General features: G+C 45.7%; 1 protein-coding gene across 1 annotated transcript in view; it reads left to right on the forward strand.

Annotated features, from left to right (window-relative positions):
* Positions 1-2484: 2484 nt before the first annotated feature.
* LOC104520697 (alpha-actinin-1) overlaps positions 2485-10083 on the forward strand; it is a gene marked incomplete at its 5' end in the record, with an annotated part of 17951 nt that continues 10352 nt past the window's right edge. The window contains 6 exons of the mRNA XM_029083615.1: positions 2485-2577; positions 3769-3999; positions 5191-5338; positions 5915-6065; positions 8482-8590; positions 9067-9207. Of these exons, the coding sequence (XP_028939448.1) occupies positions 2485-2577; positions 3769-3999; positions 5191-5338; positions 5915-6065; positions 8482-8590; positions 9067-9207 (873 nt within the window). The remainder of the gene's footprint in view (positions 2578-3768; positions 4000-5190; positions 5339-5914; positions 6066-8481; positions 8591-9066; positions 9208-10083) is intronic.

Raw genomic sequence — 10083 nt, forward strand, 5'->3', positions numbered from 1 at the left:
TAGGACCAGGGGAAATGGCAGGAAGATGGGCATGGGGAGGTTTAGGTTGGACATCAGGAAAAGATTCTTGAGGCAGAGGGTGGTGGAGCACTGGAACAGGCTCCCCAGGGAGGTGGCCATGGCACCAAGCCTGGCAATATTCAAGAAGCATTTGGCCAAGGCCCTCAGACACATGGTCTTAATCTTGGGATTGTCCTGTGCAGGGACAGGAGTTGGACTTGATGATCCTTGTGGGTCCCTTCCAACTCACAGCATTCAATGATTCTGTGATAAAGCAAGACAGTGTAACACTTTGCTCATGGCATTAATGGTGATAGCAGCCACACAGCCTTTCCTGCTGCTGCAGCGGCATGCTGTTGCATAGAGCAGTCTGGAGATAGGCATGAACCATAGAGAATCAAATACTGGTAGGGGAGGGAAAGCCTATATGCTTCAGCCATTAGAATAATACAAATAATGTCATAATCACTGACATTTAGAGAGCTTTTGTGTTTGGACAGATGTTCCACACATATATACATATAGACATGTTTAAAAATTTGGGCAGCTGGAGGAAATCTATTGTCAAATGTATGTAAATATGCCTCTGCGAAATGGGGTCCCTGCTGCACATCTGGATGCTGCTGCAGTGAGCTCCTGGGGTGTGAAAAGAAGGGAGTTAGGAGTGTGCAGGGAGCTCGTCTCCTGGGACAACTGAGATAAACATTTGGCAGCACCAGTTCCCTGCAGTCACTAGGCATATCATGGTGGGGCTCTGGAAATGTCTCTTTGACATACTATTTGGTCCCTTGTCTGTAAAGTTTTCTCTGGATATCAAAAAGCACTCCATTAAAGTACAAATGAGTTAAAAACAGATCAAAGTACAAGCTTTCTTAAATGTAACCATTGTTTGCACTTTTTACAGATTTTTTTTTTTTTTTTTTTTAAGTGAAATTGCTCTTTATCCTGTACAGGTCCCTCTGATGCATTTTAAATTAATTAATGTCCCTGCATCTGCTAGCTGTCCCACTTTAGTAAAGGGACAATATGTGGTTTTTACAGCTTCTTACAAATGAGTAAGATTGCCTGATTCCCTGGGACCTTAGCAATCCATACATAATGGTAGAGCCTATGACTTTATTGCTATTCTTGCTGCCTCACAATCAACTTCAGGCATTAGAGGATTTTTCTCAAATGGCCTTGGAGATTGAGTAAACAGATAATAAAAAGCCTTTTAAAAAATAGAAAAAGGTTGAAACTTGCCAGCTACAAGCTCAGCAAAACTTCTTTTGGCATCAGTCCCACATATGGTATTAAGGCAGAACACAGCATTCACAACTGTTTTGTTGTAGTGTTGACATGTGCCCACTCCTCTTCATCTCCACTTAGCCTCTGTAAGGAGGACTATGGTAAGACGGTGCTGAGCAATCCCCTGACACCCATCACAAGGGCACATCCTCCGAGGCTTTGTGGCATGGCACCCACCATGATAACGATAAAGGGAGCTGATATCCACAGATACATGCTGTGCAAGGATTAGCCTACTGTATGTTCCCCATACCAAACATGTGCATGGCACTCCAGGGCAGACTGACTGACCCTGAGTCCATAGCTGGGATTTTTCTGATCCTTACGTTGTTCCAAATTCATGTTTTAACATGTTCAGCTCCCTGCAGAGAACAAGGTTTTAGTCCCACAATGGGGAAAAAAAAAAAAAAAAAACCTAAATAGTGACACCAGGCTCTTTTTTTGTGAGACTTGTTTTGAGAGAGCAAGCAGAAAGATTACCCAGAAAGGGGGGGGAAAAAAAAAATCCTCTTCTCAGCTGGATCATGAGACCTTGAATACATGGTAGGTGTCATGCGGTAAGATGCTGGAGGAGGTGGCCCTGTAATGAGAGCCAGAAATACAGGGAAAGCTGGAAGGCAGCTCTGCTGGGCAGAACTTGAAGGTTAAGAGGAGTATCTACCACTTTATGTTCCGAACAAAATTAGGTATTTTCCAAACTCCAGTCTGTAGATTAACTAGGTAGTTCTTTCCTGGGGTAAAAGCACATAGAGATTCTCATCAGCTTGACACCACTCAGTTACTGGTGTTGCGGCTCTGCTGGTGAGGAGAGCGGAGGTGGTGGCAGAAACCCCATCTTTGTAAAGAGGCAGCCAGGGTCCCTCTGGTAGGAAGCAAACAACAGGGCCTTCTTATAGGAGCAGCTTCAGAAAAGGCACAGAAATGTGGTTGTCTCACAACACATAGGGTGGGATCAGTACAGCTGAGACTCTCTGAAGGAATATATTCACCTGAGAAGGGAAAAATAAATTATTATAGAAGGTCAGGTGAAAAGCAAAAGAGGTCAGGACAGACATTTCAAAGCGCAGACAGGTTGCTAAAGCCAAGGATAGGAGACTTTACCTGCAGTTATGTAGCAGGAAGCTAAGCTACAAGCTTTGGTGGGTTTTTTTGTTTTTTCACACTTTTCCCTTCTTCTGTTTTTCTTCTCTTTGTCAGGCGGAGACAGCAGCAAATCGTATCTGCAAGGTGCTGGCAGTCAACCAAGAAAATGAACAGCTTATGGAAGACTACGAAAAACTGGCCAGTGATGTAGGTGTCCATGGTGCTGTTGGTTTCTGAGTGGTGGTATGCAGAGAGGAATTGCATTTAATGTTGGTAACTAATCTTGGGGAATGCTATTGGCCCATGTTTCCCTGAAAAATTTTTTCTTTTCCCTTTCTAGCTTGAGAAAAATTAAAGACTGAAGTTACCTTAAAGGCAAGAGCAATCTACTTTAAAACAGAAAGCTTCCATAGAGCAGCTTTGAGTTTTTCAGTTTATTAAGAGCAGCTGGAGAAATGCTAAAATTAAAGGAAAAATCCAGCTGATTTAACTTGCATTACTCAGGACTATACAGCTTCATAACATCTTTCATACAAATTGTGTGCTGATATACTGCAGAAGTCAAGAATTGGATCAGAGAGAATGGAAGTTAGAGATAATTGAGGAAAGAAATATGCATTTGCTGATAGTTGGAAAGAATCTGTGTAAGATTTGAGCTGGAGGCTGCTTTGGTTAACTGAGATTGCTGACAGACTGACAGCTGTGAAACTACAGAAGTGACCAAATGTGGACTGGAGTATGTTTGTGGAAGATAAGTAGGAAGAAGCAGATGAAGAACAGAAGGACAAATGTAGCCCATGAGCCTGGTTTCAGCCTGGTCACTATTCCACTCACACTATAGATTGCCCATTGCATTAGCACTTCTCCAGCTCCCCAGATAGGTTTGCTAAGGAGGGCTATTCAAAGAGCAACACTGACTTCAAGGAAGCTAGAGTGGGAAAAGTGTAACTGGAGGCAAGAACTTGATTTCTCCTGTTAGATCCTCCTGGAGATAAAATGATTTACAGCATCCTTTAGTTATGCAACAGTCCAGCAAAACTCTGAGGCTTTAGCGTAATCATAGAATGGCTACAGTTGGAAGGGACCTTTAAAGGTCATTTAGTCCAACGTGCAATCTGAGGATGTAGTTTGGTCCCAATTGTCAAAAAGCTGTTCCCTAAGTATGTTGGATTGGCAGTGCTGCAGCAAACACTACTAAGTGTGGTAGGGAATGGGCTGCTCATTAAAAAAAGGACTTCTGAAAAAGCTGGCGAACTTTCCTTTACAAGCCCTGCTGGTGACAGAATCTTTCTGACAGCAAACATGGAAGTAAACAATCCCTAGTGAGATCAGAGAAACACCTCTAGTGTTTTTCAGTTCAATTTTCAGTTCAAGGCTTCTTGTCGTTGCTTTTTCCAGCTGCTGGAGTGGATCCGTCGCACCATCCCCTGGCTAGAGAACCGGGCCCCAGAGAACACCATGCAAGCCATGCAGCAGAAACTGGAGGACTTTCGGGACTACCGTCGCCTGCACAAGCCCCCCAAGGTCCAAGAGAAGTGCCAACTTGAGATCAACTTCAACACCTTGCAGACTAAGTTGCGGCTCAGCAACAGGCCAGCCTTTATGCCTTCAGAAGGGAAAATGGTCTCGGTGAGTGGGGGTAACTGCTTGTATATATCCCAGCCACGCCTAAAAAATAGGACTTCTTTTCTGCTCATGGGTGGGCAGAGCATCCCTACCTTCACAGTGAGCTACTCAGTGGTAGGAATGCTACAGGGTGTAGTTCAGTGAGGCCATAATAAAGAGGGGATCCAAGCAAACATTGCTTCTCTGTATCTGAACCAGACTCTCAGGCTTTTTACAAGTTGCATGTCATTATGAGGACATGTCTGGGTGCCTCTCATTTTTTCTCATTGAAAAATGGTTGGGTTTTGTTGAAGTTTTATGTCAGGAAGTGTTTATAGAGGGACTCTCATGCAGACAGGTATATCCTGACACTGCTACTCCAGCTTATTTTAAGTCTGGCACTTTGTCTTTCTGACCTGTGTGCACTACGCTGTGAGATTAAAAGCCCACATCCACTCTCCCCAACCAACTGGAGCCATGTAGCTCATGGAGACTAATACTGACATACATAGAATCATAGAATGGTTTGGATTGGAAGGGACCTTAAAGATCATCTAGTTCCACCCCCCCTGCCATCAGCAGGGACACCTTCCACTAGATCAGGTTGCTCAAAGCTTCATCCAGCCTGGCCTTAAACACTTCCAGGGAGGGGGCATCCAGAACTTCCTTGGGCAACCTGTTCCAGTGTCTGACCACCCTCACAGTGAAAAACTTCTTCCTAATATCTAATCTAAACCTTCCCTCTTTAAACTCATTTCCCCTTGTCTTGTCATTAGTTGCCCTTATGAAAAGTCCCTCCCCAGCTTTCTTGTAGGCCCCTTCAGGTATTGGAAGGCCGCTATAAGATCTCCCTGGAGCCTTCTCTTCTCCAGGCTGAACAGCCCCAACTCTCTCAGCCTGTCCTCACAGCAGAGGTGCTCCAGCCCTCGGATCATCCTGGTGGCCCTTCTCTGGACTTGTTCTAACAGGTCCATGTCTTTCTTGTGTTGGGGGCTCCAGAACTGGACACAGTACTCCAGGTGGGGCCTTACAAGAGCAGAGTAGAGGGGCAGAATCACCTCCCTCGACCTGCTGGAGACGCTTCTCTTGATGCAGCCCAGGATACGGTTATTGGCCTTCTGGGCTGCAAGCGCACATTGTCTGGTCGTGTTCAGCTTCTAACATCTTCCACCTCATCTTCTAACCTGCCTTTTCTTCTTGTGCTCCTGTCTCTAGGATATAAACAATGCCTGGGGTGGCCTAGAGCAGGCTGAGAAGGGCTATGAGGAGTGGTTGTTGAATGAGATCCGGAGGCTAGAGAGGCTGGATCACCTGGCAGAGAAATTCCGGCAGAAGGCATCCATTCATGAGTCCTGGACAGATGGTAATGCCAACCTATATGCTTCCTATTTCCTGACATAGTGCTGTGCATTACGTAGGGAGGAAGAGACTGATCATGCATAGGTCCTTGCATGAGATTTTCCTCTTGAGAATACTAGGTTCATTTCTTATTAGAAAATAATGCATGAAAATCAGCTTGATCTCTGTTCTGATACATCGTGCAGCCAAAAAATATTGCAAAGTGAGAACTTGTGATAGCAAACAGCTACGGAGCAGAGAAAAAGTTACCATACGGTAAATGCTACTGTTGGCATTTACAGGAGCAGCGTAGCCCAGTTTGCACATTCTGAGATGAGTCCAGTATAAACTGTGACAGCACTGCTGTGAGCTGCACTATGTCCCCTTCTCTACTGTTAACGGCAGACTTGCACTCCATGGTTTGAAAGTGAGGACTGTGCATCTCTAAGCCAGCATGTGTGAGGGCAAGCCTTGGGCAGAGTGTCTGGAGTGGGGTAGATGTCCTTCTGAGGGCCCCTGGGGCTGCCTTGGTGGCAGTGAGCTGGCTTTGGGGGCATTGGGTCCTGTCCTTCATTCTCCTGTCCTTTGGCTCCCTCCCCAGGTAAGGAAGCAATGCTGCAGCAGAAGGATTATGAAACTGCTACCCTCTCGGAGATAAAGGCCCTGCTGAAGAAACATGAGGCCTTTGAGAGTGACCTGGCTGCACACCAGGACCGTGTGGAACAGATTGCTGCTATTGCACAAGAGCTAAAGTACGGCACCCCGGCGCATGTCCCATCCTTGGGGCCAGAGAGGCTTAATCAGCTTTGCCCTCTGCCCTCTGGAGAGCCATAAATTAATCTGCATACAAAAATTCTGGGAAGTCCCAGTGTTTCCAAACAGTATCTAGGATACTGCTCTCCAGTATCCGGACACACCAGAAGAGCAGGCCAGAAAACAGATGAGTTGTGGGTGCTGATGAGGGAGCAGCAGAATTATATTCCCAAGCCAAGTTTCCAAACTCTTCCAGCTCATTATGCTGCTGTGAACCCTTTCCTAAAGAGTCTGACCTGCTGCTGGCACGTGCTGGGTTTCAGAGTTGTAACGCCATCATACTTTTCCAGGAACAGAAGGAAACAGCAGAGAATAGCAGGCTCTCAGTTTGCTCTCTTTTATCAAAAAAATCCTCCTTATTCTGGCAAGAAAAAAAATCTGCTAATGCTTGAGCTCATTGTAGCCTCTACTGCCACCCGGAGCCCTTTGCCCCAGGGGCACTGCTGTCTGCACTTGCTCCAAGGCATCCTCACAGCAGCTCAGGTCCCTCCCTGCTCCCCCCCCTCGCCTTTTCCTGGAGTGACAGTGGTGCAGGTTACCAGGGCAAATGGGGTCTCCTCAGGGTGGGACGTTGATTGCTAGGGATAGCAGGCAGGCAAAGAGCTAGCCTCTGCAGCACAGGGAGAGACTTTGAAACTGTATGTGTTTCTTGGCAAAAACAGGCTGAATAACTTGGCTTTTACTTTGTTTCCTATTTTAAAAATATTTATATATCCCACTGTCCTATCTCAAGTTAGTGTCTGGGCTCAGATCAGCATTTGTGGGCTGAAGGACTGTTTTTCTTTAAAAAAATCAGGATTATTGGATCAAGATCATTATCTCCTTTAACAACACAGATTTACAGAATTGCTCCCTTGTCCACTGGAGGATTGACCTTGGACCAGGAGGAGGGTTCAAGGCAATCCTCCATGTCAGTAAGATTAAAACCAAGGCTGGCTAGTCAGCAAGCATTAGCTGACCTGTCACTTCCAAATCACATGTTACATACCAGCCAAAGCAGCTGCAGCTCTAAAAGCAACAGGGAAGGCTGAGCCCTAAGCTGGGAGAGGGGTGATTTCTTCCAAAGTGTGAGAACAGAAGGCTCTAACATCCTTCCAAAAGCCATCTCCCATCTCAGCAAAGGGGCTGTGCCCTGAAGAACCATGGCTGACTTTTCTCCCCTGGAGATACACTGCCAGGGAGATGGAGATGGTCTGGAGGAAGCCACTGCGACGGCCCATGCCAGATGTGTTTGGAGGCATGGCACGTTCCACTCCCCAGCAGTAGTGCTCCAGCATGGGCACATTACAACCCAGGCTTTCAGAATCTGTTCTTTTATCTGTAGTGCTGGCTCTGCAGCAAAAGTAGATCAAGGAACTGATCTGGATTAAAAACCCAACAAAGAAAAAGTTATTTTTAGTCCAAATCAGTTTCCTGACTAGTTTACGGCAAGACTCCACCAAAGGTTGTGCCCACACATGTCAGAAGGGCAATACAATGGTGGGAAGAAACAAGGGTAGGGGAGGCAAGAGGAAACTGTTTAAACCTGCATTACTGCTTAGAGAAATGCTCATCAGGTGGCCCAGGGTCACTCAGTAGCCCAGTGAGTTACTCTGCTTTCTCATTTGAGGCTGACACTTCCCAGCTTGGCTGGTTTTCCTCTGCCTGCAGGTTTCTCCCTCTTTGACCATGTGCCGAACCAAGACCACAGAGCAATACAGGACCACAAGCTTCAGCTTACCCCCTTGCTCTCCTTTCCCTAGCCGTACTCTTCCCAACCTGAATTCCATGAGTGCCAGCCTATAGACATCTCAAATAAGCACTCCCTATCAGGCATACAGGAGAGAATTCTGGGATTGTCCTCAATAAATTAATGATTGTGTCATTTAGCTGTTCCTTTCCACCTATACTATGCAACTCTTAGAACAACCTTAAGCGGTTTCTTTGTATTCATAGTAAAGTCTTTGCTGCTCATTCTGACGTACAAGATGCAGATAGTTAGCCTGCATGGTGTTCTTAAGCAGAATACAGGGGCATATTGCTCTGCTCACCATCTGCTTATCCCCATCTTGAGCAAAAGTCTATACTCCCTTCCCCCAGTGCCAAGTTACTCCCATCAGGCAGCCAGCACCAGTGTTTGTTGAGGCCTTGGGTGGTGGTTGTTTTTCTTCCTGTTCTGTGTTGTTTGACATACCATAACATCCAGTGTCTCCAAAACTAGATACTGCTGTCTTCCTGGCCCACTTTACTTGCAGAGACCATGAGCTCTTTGTCTGAATCTGTCTTCAAGGCTGATCAAGATTTCTAATGGGTTTCTTTTTCTTCTCCAAAGGTCTTTATTTGACTTCTTATTCTTTTTTTTCCTACCCCTTATAGTGAGCTGGACTATTATGACTCTCCCAGTGTCAATGCCAGGTGCCAGAAGATCTGTGATCAGTGGGATAATCTGGGTGCCCTAACCCAGAAACGTAGAGAAGCCTTGGAGGTGAGACATGTTACAAGTTGGACCTTCGGGGTTATGTGGGTAGGTCATCTGTGGGAAGCAAGCTGCAGTGGGCACGAGCAACCAGTTTCAGCTCTTTTGTGCACTCCTAGAACATCCCAGGCTGTAAACGATGGCTGCTTTTCAGTATATTTAGTCTGCTTTTCCCCTTCCAGCCCAATTATGGTGCCATTCATTTGCTCAGGCTATTGATTTGTTTCCACTTTTCTGTGTTTTGTAATTTTGTTCTTGAAAAGATTGTCCTTGTGTTGTTTTATTTGAAAGAACCTCAGGTTTTTCCCTCAGAGGAAAAAACCCCATGCTGTGTGTAATCTCTTAACAGCAGGGAGACTTTTACTGTAGTGCTGTCCTGGGAGCACCAAGGAGGCCTGAAAGGAAGCTCAGACAACCCACGTACCTATGTGATTATTCTTTAGCCATCTTTCCTGATTTTCTTTCTTTTTTTTGTGCTTGCACAGAGGACAGAGAAGCTACTGGAAACAATTGACCAGTTGTACCTGGAATATGCCAAACGAGCTGCCCCTTTCAATAACTGGATGGAAGGGGCTATGGAGGACCTGCAGGACACGTTCATTGTTCACACCATTGAGGAGATCCAGGTATGGAGCAGTCACTCGCACCAGTCAGGCTGGGACAGAGAGAAATCAGGGGTCTCCTGGATTCCCAGTGGTGCTGAATTTGTAGGTCGTGTTTTGATGCTTCTGCTCTAGTGAGTGAGCCTTAGCAAGAGAAACAAAAAGGAGTATATTTTCCCTTGACTTTCTCTAAAAACTTGGATCTGAATAGATACGAAACACGCTTACACCATCCTAGCGGGACACAAAGGACTAGAAGTGGATTTTTCACTGTAACTCCAGAGTCTTATTAATGAAAGCCTGAAAACTGAGATAATATTTTAGGGTTTTTTTAACCCACATGAGCAAAGCTGAGTGCTGTTCAAAGGTTCTGCAGGTCAGTTGTCCCATGTAATGTCATGTCCAGGTCAGTTGATCCTGTGTGATAGGATGTGCCATGAGGGCAGTTGTTGAGCTGCCAGCTGGGTTTCGGTGCTGAGCACAAGAAACATCAGAATTGTCCACTTTGGTAGTGGATTAGCCTTAGCCTGATACCAGCTGTGTTACTGAGCTGCTACTTGTTTCTTCCACCCTTCTCTCCTGAACAAAGGGGTTCATTAAGTCTTTCATAATGCAGAACAAATCTGAACAGCATTTAAACACTTCCATCATCTCTTTTTTACTGTTTGCAGTATCTTTCCCAGCCCCTCAGACTTGCATTACATCTCTATGGCCACTGCAGCAGCTGCAAAGTAATGAGTCACCATGTGAGGAAGCAATTTTACAAAAAAAAGTTAACAGTGTGTGTGTTGTAGGAGAGTGGTCAACCATGCAGTTTACTTTCATTCCCTCTTCTGTCCACACTGTTCCCTCGATTATCCCTGCACATACCTCTCTGTCCCCATTCATTCTGCTGCCTCT

Source organism: Antrostomus carolinensis, unplaced genomic scaffold (assembly GCF_000700745.2).
Source record: "Antrostomus carolinensis isolate BGI_N321 unplaced genomic scaffold, ASM70074v2 scaffold38802, whole genome shotgun sequence".
Classification (NCBI taxonomy): Eukaryota; Metazoa; Chordata; class Aves; order Caprimulgiformes; family Caprimulgidae; genus Antrostomus; species Antrostomus carolinensis.